The sequence below is a fragment of the Nyctereutes procyonoides genome, unplaced genomic scaffold (assembly GCF_905146905.1).
Source record: "Nyctereutes procyonoides isolate TBG_1078 unplaced genomic scaffold, NYPRO_anot_genome, whole genome shotgun sequence".
NCBI classification, from domain to species: domain Eukaryota; kingdom Metazoa; phylum Chordata; class Mammalia; order Carnivora; family Canidae; genus Nyctereutes; species Nyctereutes procyonoides.
In genome coordinates, this window is record NW_026575125.1 from 15490538 (window position 1) to 15509026 (window position 18489).

An 18489-nucleotide genomic window follows, 5' to 3' on the forward strand; every position below is an offset into this window, starting at 1 on the left:
TGCAACAGCTCATCTGCTTTGTTTGACCAACAGAACGGCTATCATAAAGTCCTAGCATTATTTCAGATTTTGTATGACTCTCAGTAATCATCTGATTCATCATCTCATTTTATACAGGAGGAAACCGAGACCCAGAAAGGTTAACCAAGTGGCCCACAGAGCCAGACAAACCTCAGGTCCCTCCCCTTCCTCCTCAGGATTCTTGTTGGTAACTGCCATTCCAGCTTTATTCTTAAAGATCTTTAAGAAAGCAAGCTGTGATACACACAACAAAATACCCAACACAAACAGATGGGTGAATGGTGAATTTGATGCTATGTGCATTGTCTCTCAGTTTAAAGAAAATAAATGGGCATCGCAGACACCAAAGACTTACTCAAGTTGGCAGGCAGAATTAGATATTTTTTTAAAGATTTTATTTATTTATTCATGAGAGACATACACATAGAGGCAGAGACAGGCAGAGGGAGAAGTAGGCTCCCTGCAGGGAGCCCAATGCGGGACTCAGTTCTGGGACCCTGGGATCACAACCTGAGCTGAAGGCAGCTGCTTAACCACTGAGCCACCCAGGTGCCCCAGAATTAGATATTTCTGTTTTAGTTTTGACATTGGCCCTATGAAAGGTGACCTCACTCCTGTGATATTCAAGAGGAAGAGGTCCAAGTTTTATGGTTTGCATCTCCACAACACTCCAATTAGCAAGAGAGCACAAGGCCACAGGCACGTAGGGAGGAAAAGGCATCAATCAAGACTAGAGAGAAGAGAATTTAAGATGAGGCAGAAATACTAAGAAAATAGCTACACAAAATAAATATTCAAAGGACAGATTTTTACATAAATCACATTCTATGTGTAACATAAAACTCTGCCTCTCCATCAACTAGGAGACGTAGGCTTCTTATTCAAAATTGGTTCTTTCCTAATAGAAGTGGTAGAAAATGTAATCTGAACTCAGAAAACCCAAAGGATATCTAAAGGAAAAAGTATCACTTTTTACCAAAGTGTCCCTAAGCAATCTGTAACATCTTTGATAGTTATGGATCCCAACCACGGCTAATTGAAAAAGGGAAGCGGGGATCCCTGGGTGGCTCAATGGTTTAGTGCCCGCCTTCGGCCCAGGGCATGATCCTGGAGTCCCGGGATCGAGACCCACATCAGGCTCCCTTCATGGAGCCTGCTTCTCCCTCTGCCTGCGTCTTTGCCCCCCTCCCTCACCCCTCCGTGCGCTCGCTTTCTCTGTCTCATGAATTAAAAAACCTAAAGAAAAAGAGAAGGAGAAAAGACCCAGAGAACTTCTGTTACCCTAAAACTTGAGTCCTCAATGGGCTCATGAGCCAGGTAAAAGCTTTCCAATATGGTAGAAAGTGCACCCAATACTGCCCATGTCTGATTCTCAAAGAATTTCTAATTTACTGGGATTACAGAGATAACTATTTCAATGGGAAAATTAGTTTCTCTTAAATCTCATTGGTTTTCCAGGAAAAAAAAATAACCACCTAGTCCAGAGTTCAAGAACCAGATTAGTTTTTTAATAAGGTGCTTTTTAATAACATGATCCTAGCTTGAAAATTTAACTTTGCTTTTTAAAAAACCAACTGTGAACTCTGGCTTTAGGACATGACAAATGAAAATAAGGACTAGTGTACTTTTAATAATTCCTTCTTTAAGTACTGGGTGGAATGGCTCATCTTCTACTAACTTTCCTGGGCGGCAGGGGAGGTGTGGGTCCCCATGCTTCCTCTCTGGGGAGTCTATGTATAGCTTCCAGGTAATTACCCACTGTTTCAAAGGTAAAAATGATTTCTGTGCCTCACAGTCTTACATTCCTCAATCTTGGGATACAAGCCCATTTGAGTGCCAGAGCCTCGCCCCCCCCCCCACGGGGTTAGCCAAGGCCATCACTGAGCCTGATCCCAGCTTCATGGTCTTGCCTCCTTCCTTCCTCTTCCTCAGCCTTGATCCCAAGGGCATGCCTGAAAAAATCTCTTGCACACCCAACTCAGTCTCAGAGTCTGCTTCCAGGGGGGAACCAACCTGCCCAATATACCTTAACTTTAAAGATATTATTTTTTGTGAAGGAAAATTAAAACAGTTAAAGAATACCTATGGACTATGCACACTAATAACAAACTACCAGGAAGTTCCAAGGTTTAACAGATAGAGTCATGTCTCTGGGTTGGCTACGTTTTCACTCCTGTTCCCATAAAGGCTCAACCTTGATCTTTCATCACATAAACAGGTTTTCTGAAGTGATAAAATGCAGAAAATGGCTATCTTTGGTATCTGTAAAGCAAGCGGAAATAGCGTAAGGATGAAAAGTAGATGAAAAGAATACAGAAAAGAAGTAATTTTTATGGAACCTGGATTCAAAGGTGAATCACATGGGAGGGAATGGGGGAATTAGGGGCTGGACACGAAGAGTAATGCTGACAAGCCCTGAGTAATGCCTGGAACTGCCGAATCACTAAATTGCACACCTGAATCTAAAACAACACTGTATGTTAGCTACACTGGAATTAAAAACTTAATTTTAAAAACTGAATTATGAACTACTACATGTTAACTGTTTAAGATTTTTATGAAAAACATTTTTTTATTTATTTATGATAGTCACAGAGAGAGAGAGAGAGAGAGAGAGAGAGAGAGAGAGAGAGGCAGAGACACAGGCAGAGGGAGAAGCAGGCTCCATGCACCGGGAGCCCGACGTGGGATTCGATCCCGGGTCTCCAGGATCGCGCCCTGGGCCAAAGGCAGGCGCCAAACCGCTGCGCCACCCAGGGATCCCTATGAAAAATATTTTTCAAAATCTACCCTGGGGCAGGTGGCTGGCTCAGTCAGTAGAACATAAGACTTTTGATCTTAGGGCCATGAGTTCAAGCCTCATGCAGGGTGTAGGGCTTACTTTAAATAAACACACTTTTTAAAAAAATCTATCTTGAAAAAAGAATTAAGAAAAAGATTTTATTTACAAGAGCACTCAGATGAATAAAATATCCAGGAATAAATTTAACCAAGAAGGTGAAAATATTGTACATTGAAAACTATAAAAACAATGCTGAAATAAAGAGGAACTAAACAAACAGAAAGACCTGCTGTGTTCTTGGGTTGGAAGACAGTCTTGTTACAATGTCAATATCACTCAAGGGATATACAGACACAATACAATCTCTATCAAAATTCCCATGGCCTGTTTCATAGCAATGCAAAAGCCAATTCTCACAGAGATTTGCAAATGGCCCCAGATGGCCAAAATGAAGTTGAAAAAGAACAAAGTTGGGAGAACCATATTTCCTAATTTCAAAATTACTATATAAAACTACGGTAATCAAAATAGCATGACCCCGGAATAAGGATAAACATACAGATCATTGCGACAGAATTTATAGTCCAGAAGCAAGCTCTTATATTTATGATCTGATGATTTTGACAGGGTGCCAAGCTATTTCACTGGGGAAAGAAAAGTCTTTAAGAAATGGTGCTGGGTTGACTGGTCTCTACACTCAAAAGAAAGAAGCTAGACCCCTAGCTCACATCAGTCACAAAATCTAACTCAACATTCATCAGAGAGACAACTGTAAGAGCCAAAACTCTAAAACTTATTTTTTAACTACTCGTTTTCTCTAAAATTTTTTTTAATTTTGTAAACTCCAGTGTGATTAACATATAGTGTTATATTAATTTCAAGTGTCTAAGATAATGAACTTTTAAAAAGAAAACATAGGAGTTATTCTTTGTGACCCTGGGTTAGGCTAAGAGTTCCTAGATAAAACATCAAAAGCACAATCCATAAAAGTAGTAATTGATAACAGTCTCTGCTAAGTGCTTTGCTTCCAGAATATACAAGGAACTCTTACAAGTCCATAATAAGACAAAAAAACTCAATTAAAAATGAGAAGATTCTAATAAACATTTCATCAAAGACTGAATGGCTAATAAGCACATGGAAGATGCTCAACATCATTTAGTCACTAGGGAAACACAAAACCACAAAGAGACCACACTTCATGCTCACTTGAGTGGATACCAAAAACCAGACAATACCAAGTATTGGTGAGGATGTGAAGAAACTAGACCTTCGTTGCTGGTAGAAATGTAAAAATGCTATAGCCACTTTTGGTGTTATTTTGGTAGTTTCTTTGAAAGTTAAACATTTATTTACCTGATGATTCAGCATTTCCACTTCTAGATACTTTAGCCAAGAGGTATGAAGACATATTTCCACACAAAGATCTGTACCTGAATGTTTATAGCAACATTATTTATAATAACCAAAAAGTGGGAATAATCCAACCACCCATCCACTTTATCACTGACTAGTATTCTATCGTACAGGTATTGCACATTTCATCCAGATAAACTTTTTGTGTAGCTATTCAGAGAAACAGAATGTGGGATATACCCATTCAATTGGGTAACTACCTGGCAATACAAAAGGGCTACTGATACAGGCTACATCATGGATGAACCTCAAAAGCCTCATATTAAGTGACAGAAAGGAGACATGAAAGACCACATTATTGTATGGTTCCACTTATATGAAAAATCGTGGAAAAGTACATCCGCAGGACAGAAAGCAAATTGGTGGTTGCTTGGGGCTGGGGGTGGCAACAGGGATGGTCTCCAAACAGGTGTTTTTGGGGGTGACAAAAATGCTCTCACACTGGATTGTAGCAAGGGCAGCACAACTCTATTAAGAATCACTGAATTGAGGATTCCTGGGTGGCTCAGCGGTTTAGCACCTGCCTTTGGCCCAGGGCATGATCCTGGAGACCTGGGATCGAGTCCCACGTCAGGCTCCCTATGTGGAGCCTACTTCTCCCTCTCTCTCTCGAATAAATAAATAAATAAAATCCTTAAAAAACAAAAAATAAGAATCACTGAATTCTGTACACAAAGGTGAACTTCATGGCATGTAAATTCGGCCTAAATAAAGCATTAAAAAAAAAAAAACCCCTAGAATGTGAGAACATGAGCACTGTCTGAAAAAGAATGGACTACAAAGGCAGACACCCAACCACTGAGCCACCCAAGTGTCCCTCCTACTGGTTCAGTTTGTCTGGAGAGCCCTAATACACCAGCCCTCTACCAAATGAAACCAAGTTCAACATAATAGGTATAATTCTAGAAATACAAAACAATTCCCTGAGATCTCAAAAGCATTGTGGTTTCCATGTCTTCATAAATCACTTTAAGTGGGAGGCCTGGGTGGCTCAGCGGTTAAGTGCCTGCCTTTGGCTTCGGTCGTGATCCTGGGGTCCTGGATCGAGTCCCATATCAGGCTCCCTGTGGGGAGCCTGCTTCTCCCTCTGCCTATGTATCTGCCCCTCTCTCATGAATACATAAAATCTTTTTAAAAATCACTTTAAGCATTCAGCAGCACATTCAATGTGTGGAATTTCATCTATATACCTCATTCTTGGGACTCTGTAATCCACTAGCGAGGACTATGTTGTACCTCCTTTTTTTTTTTTTAAAGCTGCCCAATTATTACAGACCCGCAATTTCATCAGAGTCTTTCCTGAAACCCCCAGAGTTAGACAATCCAGACCCTTGCTTCCAAGTAGCATTAGCCCAATCCATATTGAGGGGACAAGCAAACAAATTCTCCTTAAAAGTCACCTGACTTACTGTGACATTCTCTTTCAATGTTTACTCACCATTAGCTGTGAGATGACCATTCTGCTGATGCCAACCTTTTTTGAGTTTGCCCTATTTCCCTGCCACCTGGAGTAGCAGCAGTAACTGTCTCCCTATTTTCCAGAAATGGAAAACATTTGAAATGACCATGAACAATACCTCTCAAGGTTTGTTTCCCTTCAACCTTTCCTCTTAGGTGTTTTTCACCCTTCCAGCCACCTCTGGTCCTCTATTTTCTTCTCTTGAATCCTTTAAGTTTTTACACCCCATCAAGCATGACAACCAGCACTGAACACAGAATTCTAATGGCAAATATAGCAGAAAGATTAGTTGCCAAATCCTCTAGAATAAGTTCATCTCTCTCTCTCTCTCTCTCTCTCTCTCTCTCTCTCTCTCTCTCTCACACACACACACACACACACACACACACACACACACACCCTAAGGAGAATGGTGCCATGATATAGAATTAGAATTACAAAGAATGTGAAGGAATCCCTGGGTGTTTGAAGGAGGAAGAATGTATCAGAAGGGGAGGCATTTAGTGGAATGGTAACAGAGTGACACTAAGTCTCTTGGTGAACAAGAATATTTCTAGGCTCCAAAACACTTAACAGTCAGGACAGATAGTTTTCTTCTTGGCACCTTGCCTTAACGTTATTCCTGTTTGGAGGAATAACCTTGAGACATTCCTTACGTTAAATCCAAGTTACACCTTTTTACTTGTGCAACAAGTGTGAAACGAGTCTCTGAGAGCTGGAAGTTATCTATGAACCACGTGATAGAGTTCAACCTTTTCATTTTACTGATGAGGACACTGAGGAGGGGGGCAGAATGACTGCCCAAAGTTACCCAGAGACAATGCTAGAACTATAACCTGTGCCTTCCAACCTCAGCCCCAGGCTCCTTTTACTGGATCCCCACTATCTCCATGGAGGTGGGGAGTTAAGAAATCAAGATCTAGAACAAGAAAGATTCCTATAAGTGGACAGTATCAGTACCTAAATGGGACAAGATTAGGCCCCAGGTCTTCCTATTTCTTTTCCCCAATAACTCATACTCATTCTGATGCCTTAATTTTACAGGTCAGCTTGTTAAATACAAGCTGCAATGGTAATTACATAAACTACACCACTTGTTTTGTTTCTAGAACTTCATCTTCTGGCTTGCATGAGGAGAGTCAAGGCTTCCATCTCAGGAAGGGAGCTCTGTCTGGGTTCCAGATAAGACTGGGCCCCACAGCTACAGGGTTGGGGCCTTCTGTGAAAGGGGTGAAGTCATGCAAAGCTCCTGTTTCCCTATAGAGGGAACCCTTGGGAGAGCTCTACCTCCTGGGTCTTTTTGCCCTCCCTTTGGGAATCCCAACTGCTAGAGAAAAAGAAGTAGGAGGCCCTTCCTTTCTAGAAGGGCTAGAAGTGAGCTGAGGGCCCAAAGGAAAGGGACAAAGAGAAGGTCCTTCGTCTAGGTCAAAAGTGGACCTAGTGCTATAAAAAGTATAAAAGTAGCACCACAGTGCTATAGGTCTAGGAAGATAGGTGCTTTAAGGGGCATTCAAAGGTACAGGGTAATCCTGGCACAATTTCCAAGGATGTGAACTTAAAGGTCTTTATTTATTTATTATTTTAAAATATTTATTTACTCATGAGAGACAGAGAGAGAGAGAGAGAGAGAGAGAGAGAGAGAGAGAGAGAGAGGCAGAGACACAGGCAGAGGGAGAAGCAGGCTCCATGCGGGGAGCCTGACATGGGACTTGATCCCCGGACTCCAGGATCATGTCCTAGGCCGAAGGCAGGTGTCCAACCGCTGAGCCACCCAGGAACCCCTTGAAGGTCTTTAAAGTGGGGATTTCGTTAGGTGATTCAAACCAATATGCCTTTATCATTAGGTCCTAGCAGGCACTGAGAAGCCAAATTGGGAGACTTTACCACATACATGAGAGAGCAGGAAAAATTCTGTCCTCCTCCTTTCCGGCTTGTGGCAGGCCACTCTTGGCTAGGCCCCCATATTACCTGGGGGTGTAAGTTCATGTTTCTCTGTTGTTAGAGAAACTTTGGTGGCAAATGAGGGAGGTAATGGCTCCAGCAAAAAAGGATCTTAGCGTTTGGTGGGAGCAACCCAGATCAGAGGGAGACAGCCAGATGGTTCCAGGCTCAAAGTCCCAGTGCGCAATGGAAGAACAAGGCCATTCGCCTGACCTGACCTCCCGCCCTGTGCCCTGGGTGGGAGTAGGGCCTAAGCTAGCAGGCAGCCTGCAGGGCAGGGCTTTCTAGCCGGCCCCCTGAGAAACACTCCAACAGGCACCATTAGAAATCACTTTGCTATCTGTGGGATTTTCAGGCAAGCTCTTCTGCATTTACCAGGTTAAAAAAAATCTGAAAATATCGTACTTACTGTGTTTTTCTGGGTTACCATATCCTGAAAAGAAAAAAAAAATGATAAAATGAATATAGCTTTTTTTAAAAAGCCATTAACTTCCAGAAGCACTACAAGCACTTTGCCCCCCATCATCCAGCACCTACCTTAGGGCAAGAGTTAGTCACTTGAAACCTCCCATTTCCCCTGTGTGAACAACTTCAAATAGGGTGAGCCTCAGAGAATTCATATTCTGGGGAAAGCACATCATGATTGGCTAGCTTTAGGAATGACTGAGGGACATACACAGTTTTAAGGATTTACCGGAACAGTGGCAATGCTCTTGTCCAGAGACATCCTGAGATTCAAGTTTGAGGCTCTGCACCTTGCCTGTCCAGTGAAGAACGTCAGGGACAGCGCAGAACTGCCTGGGAAGTACCACACTACGCTCAGGTCCACGACCATGTCTTGGCTCCTTCAGTGCCACCCGGCCCAGGCAGCCCTCCTACAGAAGGGGCACTGCTGGGGGCACTTCCCACACCTCACTCGAACTGTCTAGGAACCTTCAAATCCAAGGACGACAATTTTAGCCAGTTAACATCAAATAATGGTTATGCAGCCCTTGGCCGTGGCATTCATGTGCTGTAAGCCAACATTTGCGGACAAGAGAAAACGTAATTAAACAGCTGTAGGGCAGCCCTGGTGGCACAGCAGTTTAGCGCCGCCTGTGGCCCGGGGTGTGATCCTGGAGACCCGGGATTGAGTCCCACGTCAGGCTTCCTGCATGGAGCCTGCCTCTCCCTCCCTCCCTCCCCCTCCCTCTCTCAATCAATCAATAAATAATCTTTAAAAAAAACAGCTGTAAAATAGGGTTTATACAGTTAGACGTTCTGAGATCTTGGCTTTCTGAGGACAAGTGCAGCTTCCTTCTTCTGGCGTCACATTTCCCCTTTAGGAAATATTTTTCCATATTATTAAAAAGTAAAACTTATCCAGGTCATGGGACTTTCCAGAGGAGACCACTAAGGCATTGTTGAGGGGAAAAAATATATTGCATTGGAAAAAATACTTTAATTTTGTGTTTCTCATCAAAATATGGCTTAATAATCTATCCTTTCATATTTTTTAGTTCTAAATATTTTTCAAGCACAACTGCCTTAGCGCAAATCAGTAAAAGAAAAAAAAATCAGCATCTAAAGGTCTAAAGTAATAATTTAGATTGGTTTATAGCCTTCTGGGAAACTATTATACAATGTAAAGTACAATAATAAACCAGTTTCTTCTTTCAATGTCCTATAAATGACTTCTTAAAACCCAATACTGTGCTCTAATTACAGAGTACACATCTATGTCAAGTGTATGTGATACAGAACACATAGAGGTTACACATCTGAAGCAGGTTGGATTTCTACCAGGAAATAACCCCCGATTATTACAGAACCCAGAAAAATCTGGTTAATATTAAATCTGAAGAAACACAAAAATGTTCAACTTTGCCATCACCAAACTGTGCTATTTACATACACTAGTGATTTTAACACAAAGGGAGCTGGACATTTAGAACTGGTGTCCATGAACGTGAATTTGACGCCACTAGTTCTCACCCGTGGCTGTACTTTTGGGAGGTTAAAAAAAATCCCTCAGAGACTGTGATGTAATTGGTCTGGGGTATGACCTGGGTATTGGGATACTTACAAGCTGTCCAAGTAATTCTAAAGTGCAGTCAAGGTTGAGTAACACTGTTGTAAACAAACTAAGCTTTCACTCCTGAAATGATTTAATGCAGACCAGGATTTTTCTGACCAATAGTAAGACATCTGACAATACTAATATTCCCTGAGTTTCATGGCAACTCACCTTAGACATTCACATTTTACGAACATGAGCAGTTTTTTACGTTTTCATCTTAATTCCAGTTAACTTACAGTGTTGTATTAGTCTCAGGTGTACAGTATGGTGATTCAACACCTCCACTCCACTGCCTTCTACTCCACTACCATCTCCCCACCTATGTTCCAAATATGAGTTGGTTTTTTTTCCTTAGGAGTACTATTATTCAAAAAAACATCTGTATCAAACTTGCAAGAATACAGGTGTAAAAACCTCAATACAGCGTTGTGCATAAATATACAAGTTTTCAGTTTTGCTCTGTTTTGAATGGTGTTGGAGGAATAACGGATTAAATATGGAGGATGCCTATGCTAGAACTTTCTGCCCACTCTGGTGATGGTTCTGTGTCGTCATCTTATCATTCAAGTTGAGAAACTTTCAATGTGTAGGTTTGGATCAAACTGCCCACTGAAAGGTTCAGAGTGGCGTGTTTGCTCCAATGGAAGCTAACAGTTTTTGCCTTCACTTCCCTAATGAGCCCGGAAATGGTGAAGTTGCCTACAAGCACCTCTCTGTAGAGCATATGCTCATACAGTGGTCAGGAAGTCATCTGTGTGAGCGAGAAGCTGTAGTAGGAAGGAAGGAATTGCACAAGTGAATCTTTTTTGTTTATCTCCAACCTCCCATGCTACATGTACATTTTCTTTGAATGCATAATACCGCTTTCCCAAAGCCAAGTGTTCACCAGGAGACAAATGATCCCCTTTACCTTCAATGAAAGAGCAGTGTCCGCATCGGTGTCATGGTACAGGATCACATTGTTGGCCATGTCAAAGCTTTCGCGGACCCCCAGATGGTAAAAGAGGGAAGGCTGTTTGGAGATCTCACTCATGTCCACCACGGCAACATCTGAGATCAGCAAGGACAGGACACGGTGTGGGAGAGAAAGAGAGGTGATTGGTCTACTGAATCTATTTCCCGCTGATCACCAATGGGGAACTCCTGCAATTGGTGTTTCTACCACAAGCCTTTTATTTTTTTACCAGCCTTTAAGATAAAGCAGAAAGTGATGAATAATTGGATTAGAAGCACCCCATGAGCAGTGGAAGAGAAGCAACGAGAGAAACCTCTTCCCTCCTCAAAGTGCTGGGAACGTGGCCTCACTTAAAAATTGTTGGAGTTAGTTTTGCTGTTATCTTTATTAGGAAATATGTGATCTCTAAAGGAGTATGTTCACCTTATGCACAAATTATAAAGCCCAATGAAATGTCAAACAATGCTCCTGCCATGCAGCCCAAGACCCAGAACATCATCCGTACTGTCAGAGTCTCATGTGCCTCCTCCCAGTCACATCTCCTCCCTCCTGCTCAGAGGATGCCTCTGTCCTGATCTCTGTATTTATCAGTTCCCTACATGTCTAAATGTATATATATATAAATATATATCCACACATGTGTATATATACGCACATGTATCTTACATACATGCACAAGATTATATATTAGATATGAAGTCATGTTATATACACATGTATATACTTATTACGTATATGCATATTATAATGTATGAATCCCTAAACAGGATATTGTTTAGTTTTGCATGGTTTTGAACCTTATATATAGTATCACACCATATGTATTCTTGGACTTGCTACTGGTGTAATACCACCAATTTGCATGTCTACCTCTAGTTCAACATAGCATTCCATTATATGAGGACTGAGGCCTGGATGGAAATTTCTTTATCCATCCTATCTAAATATGTGCTTTTTTTCCTTTTTCCTATTTCTAACTGCTGTAATGAACATTCCTTCTGGCTCACATGTCCATCATTAACTTGAAAATGTAGCTCAGGGATCCCTGGGTGGCGCAGCGGTTTGGCACCTGCCTTTGGCCCAGGGCGCGATCCTGGAGACCCGGGATCGAATCCCACATCGGGCTCCCAGTGCATGGAGCCTGCTTCTCCCTCTGCCTATGTCTCTGCCTCTCTCTCTTTCTCTCTCTGTGACTATCATAAATAAATAAAAATTTAAAAAAAAGAAAATGTAGCTCAAATGCCCCTGGAGGTGTGTCCTATGGAGACTTACTCCAAATGGAGGAGGCAACGTATCACATCAACAAGGAGAGTATTTAAATGTGCCGAGCAGTACTGCACACCAGCTCAAAACTTGTCGTTTTTGAAAGTATAAAACTCCAAGTTTGATTGGACCTTCCCTACCACATGCAGAGATTTTGGAAAGAACATCTGAACTTACTCTTGCAGTGCTGTGACTCATAGGAAAGTCACTGAAAATCCCAAAGACACAGAACAGAGGCAAGGTGAATGGAGCGAGAAGACACAAGAAGGTAGGCAGTAGCCACATCAGCACCAGGCATCACTGGCTCTGTGCAGGAAGCATTGAGAGTCCTGAGGCCAAGCGCCAACAAGACCTAGGTGGGCCTTTTATTTTCTAACTTACAGATCGTCTGCTATATGCCAGGCATCGTGCTGAGTTCAAGGGACAGAAATGAGAACAAGAAGGGTACTCAACCCACAGTGTCGCAAAGGTCATTCAGGGAAGGCCTGCAAAAAGGAATGCTGTCTGGGATCTGGGGGCCCAGAAAAGTCAGGCAAATCGGTGTGAGGGTGAGGTGATGGAAAGGGAAGGAAAGTGTTGCAGGAAGAGAAGACCACAAGGGCAAAGGGCCAGACATAAGATGGCATGTGTTAGGGGAACTGCAAATAATTTCAGGAGATGAGCCTGGAAGGGATCTTAGGTGCCAGGTGGTGAAGGGGTCTGAAGGCCATGTTAAGAGAGCTGCCTTGATCTTGAGGCAATGGGAAACCTATGGTAGGGTGGTTTTTTGTTTTTCTTTTGATCATGGAAAAATACAAATATACATAAAAGTAGAATAGTATAATGAAGCCCCCATAGCCCCTTCACTTCCCTCAACAACTAACAACTCACAGCCAGGCTTGTTTCACTTCTACTGGCACCCAAACCACCCCCTTACCATACTATTTTAAGCAGACCCCAGACATCATTTCATTCCCAAATACTTCAGTATGTATTGCTCAAAAAGGAGAATGCAAATGGAAAAAACAACAACAACAACAACAACACTATAGTGGGCACCTGGGTGGCTTGTGTCTCTGACTCTTGATTTCAGCTCAGCTCATGACCTCAGGGTCATGGATCAAGCCAGCATTAGGCTCCAGGCTCAGCGGGGAGTCTGCTTGGGATTCTCTGCACACCGCCCCCATCCTGCTCCTCTTCCACCACCCCACATACTCTCTAAAATAAGTAAATAAAATCTTTAAGAAAATTACTGTAGGGCAGCCCCGGCGGCTCAGCGGTTTAGTGCCCCTTCAGCCCAGGGTGTGATCTGGGGGACCCGGGATTGAGTCCTGCATCAGGCTCCCTGCATGGAGCCTGCTTCTCCCTCTGCCTGTCTGTCCGTCTGTCTCTCTGTGTGTCCCTCATTAATAAATAAAATCTTAAAAAGAAAATTACTGTAGTATCAATGTCTCACCTAACAGTTCTGAAAAAAAAAAAAAAACCTGTCATGATTATGTTAAGATTTTTTTTTTTAAGATTTAAGATGAAGCAGACTCCATGCAGGGAGCCTGACGCGGGACTCGATCCCGGGTCCCCAGGATCACACCCCGGGTTGAAGGTGACGCTAAACCGCCGAGCCACCCGGGCTGTCCCCTGACAGGTTTTAAACAGGAGCCTGTCCTGCCCAAATTCACCCCTCTTGAGGTTGTTGCTCAAGAAAGGACAAACGTATATGCTGAAGAAACACTTTACAACCCAGGCTGGTTCATTTATCTCCAACAGGTAACAGTTCCCTGCAAACATTTGCTCGGAGTCAAAAATCACACCGCAGCTGAATGAATCAGTCTGCTTATAGGACGGTTCCCTGGACTGCACCTACTTACGTGAGAAAGCATGGGTTTGAGAGTTGTGCTATTAGGTGGCAGCACAGACGCTAATTCCAAGGCCACGGAGACAGCTGTAATTAGTTAACTGAGGCAAGCGAGCCACGGCTTTCTTGCTTTCTTCAAGCTCCTTGAAGACAAAGGACAGTGACAGGAACAGGCAGAGGCCAGGGACGAAGGACAGCAGCCCCCAACTGATGTGGGCCATTTTCACTGGAAACCTGCAACTTGTGTATGGGGGGTGGCTTGTCGCTGAGGAGACGCGAGCGCCTTCTTTCCTCTGCCTTCTCCCTTCTGTGTCAGGGCTCCTGTCCTCTAGCCTCACTCCTCCGCTCAAGGGCCCCTCCATGGCTCCACCAAGGGCTGGGACACAGACTTTTCAGTCCCTACTCCACGCACAGCAGATGGACACTGCTACTCCAAATTTGAAGTAATCCGTGTTCAATAGAAAAATGGTCTCACACCCAAAGTTGACATTTTTACCTGGTGTTTGTCACTCAGGCCACTAAGACTGAGATTACGCTGAGGATTCATAAAACAATAATATTCAACTAGCTCATTTTTACAACTCCTAGGATATTACTTTAGCAGATTTATAAATATTAAATGACTAAACGCCACATTGGAATTTTCATTATATATGAGGCATCTAGGTTTGTTCCCTACCCCCGCCCTAGAGATCATAAGGCTTCAATCACCACAATGGTCATCTGCTTTGACATTTACAAAGTAGTTCCACAAACATCTAGGTTGGGTTTCAGAACCACCCTGGGAGACCAGCAGGGAAGGTATTGGCTTTACTTCACAGATGGGGAAATGAAGCACAAAGATTCACCCGTGTCACGGTCACGCAGCCAGGGCACAAACAGAATCACAGCTCCCAAGTGTCCACATGAGGTTTCCCACTATCCTGACTCACTTTCTCAAACACAGCCACAAGGCGTAAAATCGTTGATTTATCAAGCTAAACCTTAGGCAAACAGATCACAGATAAAAAGAGGTAAAATGCTGATTTTTCATTTGCAAATACAGCCTGTGCTATGGAGCAACCATTACCTTTCAGTTTCTAATGACACAGGTCAGCTTTGGGGGAAGTCTGCATACAATAAACCATCCTTCTTGATGGAGACACTTATGCACCCTATCCATCTTGCTTTAACAACCCTTCAAAAGGGATACTATGTCAGGAACTCCAACAAGCCAAGGCTCCCCTTAAAATCTACTCTTAGCAGTTAAGTGTGTGAATTTAAAAACAAAGTGCCCTTCAAACAATTTAAGAATCAATTACAATGATAGTATGAAATAAAGATGATATATAGGATTTTAGTTCATGAAAAACTTCTGAACACTATCTTGAATATTCTTTTTGTGAAATGTTTTTATAAGTAGTAAGTAAAACTCTAATTTCCTAGTGTGGCTTAAAAGGGTCTGATTTCCAAAGCAAAGCATTTATCAACAAAATGATATTATGGTAAATGATTTACCATATAATAATTCTGCGATTGTACTGGCTCATGCCAGCCTTTAAATATATTCCAGGTAATCTGAAATAATGAAGATAAGTAAGATTGGTTATATCTAAATGAACTAGATTTTATTTTATTTTTTTTTTTAATTTTTTATTTATTTATGATAGTCACAGAGAGAGAGAGAGAGGCAGAGACATAGGCAGAGGGAGAAGCAGGCTCCATGCACCGGGAGCCCGACGTGGGATTCGATCCGGGGTCTCCAGGATCACGCCCTGGGCCAAAGGCAGGCGCCAAACCGCTGCGCCACCCAGGGATCCCTAAATGAACTAGATTTTAGAGTAGCTTTACTGCCGGAGACATTTCAAAACTCTGATTGAACTTAGGGCAACATGAGTCATCCAAAAGCTCCCCAAAAACAACAGAGCCCAGGGCTTCTGGGTGGCTCAGAGGGTTAAGCATCTGCCTTTGGCTCAGGTCATGATCCCAGAGTCCTGGGATCGAATCCCACATTGGGTTCCCTGCTCAGTGGGGAGTCTGCTTCTTCCTCTCCCTCTACCCTTCCTTGTGCACATGTGCTCTAATAGTAAAAAATCCTAAAAAAAAAAAAAAAAAAAACCACAGAGCCCAGATTTACTAGACAGGAGGCTACTTCTACTTTAAATCCAGTTTTCCAAACACATAAGGAGGAGACAACCTACCAATTCGGTGTCAGGAAGTCAACCAAATACACCATCGTCATGGGCCGGGTGCCAGTTGCTTCAAGTATCACGTTGCAATGGGGAAGACAGGGGTGCAGGAGAGTGGGGATGTTGGGAACCTATACCTGGCCCCCGGTCTTTTGCTTCCCAGCATTTTTGTTTTAAAGAAGGACCCCAAAATCTGTGTATACCTTTATACGTGTGATTCAGATGTGTCCACCACCAGTTTTTCCAAGGACATATGCTAAATATAAGCAAATGATGTTCTGAGGTAAATGGACTCACTGGGCTTAATTTTAGAGCACTCACAAGGAAATATTTGCAATAGAAAACATATCAGGACTTAAGTCACTTAGCTCTCGCATGTTTATGTTGCTCTTGAGCTAACAGGGAAAAAGCCTGCACGCTAGGGTGCACTCATCACTTAAAGCGCTAGCAGTACCAGCACCCCACCATGCATGACGGGACGCGTCACAGCTCCAACTCTGGGCTCCCTGGTAGCCTTTACATCTACCACCTCAATACTTCCACCTTTGTCACCTGAATGTTCTCTTCTGCTTCCTTCCACCCTTTTATAAAGGGATCTGCTTTGACATAACTCTCCTCAGCAAATTTTGAGACATCGTTCTCAAAAGCCCTTTTCTGACCAGCAGATAATGACTTTCTCTTCTAAAAGGTCTGTGTCACACATCACCTTCAAGACGTGTGCAATTTCAGAGAGGAGTAGAGCTTGATGTACTGGCACCACACAGCATCCCACCGTGAAGGCGGTACTGCTGAGCTTTTCTGTCAGAGTGACAAAACTGCAGGAAATGGCACTGCCTTCCTTAATTTGTTCTCTGATTGGCTCATTAAAAATGACCTCTGGTCGGGATCCCTGGGTGGCGCAGCGGTTTGGCGCCTGCCTTTGGCCCAGGGCGCGATCCTGGAGACCCGGGATCGAGTCCCACGTCGGGCTCCCGGTGCATGGAGCCTGCTTCTCCCTCTGCCTGTGTCTCTGCCTGCCTGCCTCTCTCTCTCTCTCTCTCTCTCTGTGACTATCATAAATAAATAAAAATTTTAAAAAAATTATTAAAAAAATGACCTCTGGTCAACACAAGAAGACCCATGGCTTTCACATCCACTGCAAAAATAACACCCTACCCCCCTTTACCTTAATAAAATCAACTGTTCCTTCAAGATCAACTCTAGGTGCCAGGACTCCTGCCGGGCCACTGATGTCACCCATTCTGTGCTCCCAGCTTCCGGAGAGGGTCAGCCCCACAGCCTGTGCAGGGACACAGAGTTCATCTGGTGATGGCAGCGAGGATCCACTGCTGGATACAGGGCCATTTTTTCTTTGTTCTTATTCCATCTCATCTCCCCCCCCCCCCACACCATGTACCAAAATCCTTTTTTCCTAGGTGGCTCTTTGAGAATCAATGTCCAGAGTTCCTGGTTTCCATCGAGCATGCCTCACTAGCCACAGACTTTATGAAAAGTACCTAGCAAGGTTGAGTATTTTGAATGCAGGATTCTCATTCTCAGGAAAGAAAATACATTTTACTGAATCCGACCAAGTCTTAGAACGTCAGCCTTATGAGATCCAATGACAATCCAAGGGTCATTCTAGACAGCAGAATGGTCTTGGCTCTCAGCTCACAACCAAAATAACTGGAGGGCTAAGTTGGAGGCCCATCAAGAACCTTTATGATATCAACCATTTCCATTGCTTTGTGTTTCTTGTATTCCACTTCCTCTGCTCCCAACTTTTAACAGTCACACAGAGCATCTCATCTGGACAGAACTGGCCTGATACAATGCAGCTAGCCTTGAGGGTATTTTTACTTATGGTGAGTTGATCAGTAAGACATAAAGATATTATATTCTGGTTATGCTTCACGACAGGACATGTCAAAATGTAATGGTACGAGTTTAAGTTCTGGCTCTTAGTCAGATGAAGTAGACATCCTAGCCTGTCTCTCCCCGAATGCATCTATAAAAACTTGGCAGAAAGGATCGAATAGCTGTTTAATAATCTAGAAAGGAAGCAAGCAGATTAGAGAAGACCTGATTCCAATGTACCGCCAAACCCAAAGCAAGTTCCCTACTTCCCCCTCAGTCTCCCCCCTGCCAGGACTAAAGGCAGCCCGAAACCCTCCAAATAGGTGCTGGGTGTCAATGCAGAGAGCACCAGGAGAGGCTCCCTAGTTCTGGCTCAGAAAGCAGCAAAGGGGCCTCCAAATGCGCAGAGAGAGTGAAGACAGTTCTCTACTCTTCTCTTTTCCCTTGCACCCCAGGACCCCTGTGACCCCCACGGCCATACCAGCTAAGGCTGGCAGAGGCAGCAGGGCCTACAGTCACCAGGGCCTCTGCTCTAACCTGAGGAGCTGTGGTCCCAAGGGGGTGGGGGGGCAGCGAATCCCCATTGCTTTTTTCCCCTCCAAATTCCTGGCCTCAAACATGGGCACTTGTGCAAAGTGTGAGGCAGAGTGGCTTGACTAAATCTCCCGGTGTTTGGCCCCAGCACTGAAAAGGGGAGTCCCAGTAAATCACCAAGTACAAAGCCAAGCAGCACTGAAAAGGCTTTGAAAGGCTACCAC

At 43.4% G+C, this 18489-nt stretch overlaps 1 protein-coding gene across 1 annotated transcript in view; it reads right to left on the reverse strand.

Moving 5' to 3' along the window:
• MAP3K15 (mitogen-activated protein kinase kinase kinase 15) overlaps window positions 1–18489 on the reverse strand; it is a 115089-nt gene that overhangs the window by 82566 nt on the left and 14034 nt on the right. Inside the window, exons 2-3 of the mRNA XM_055337563.1 lie at window positions 10589–10728; window positions 8029–8052 (exon numbers count right to left, since the gene is read on the reverse strand). Coding sequence (XP_055193538.1) covers window positions 8029–8052; window positions 10589–10728 — 164 coding nt within the window. The remainder of the gene's footprint in view (window positions 1–8028; window positions 8053–10588; window positions 10729–18489) is intronic.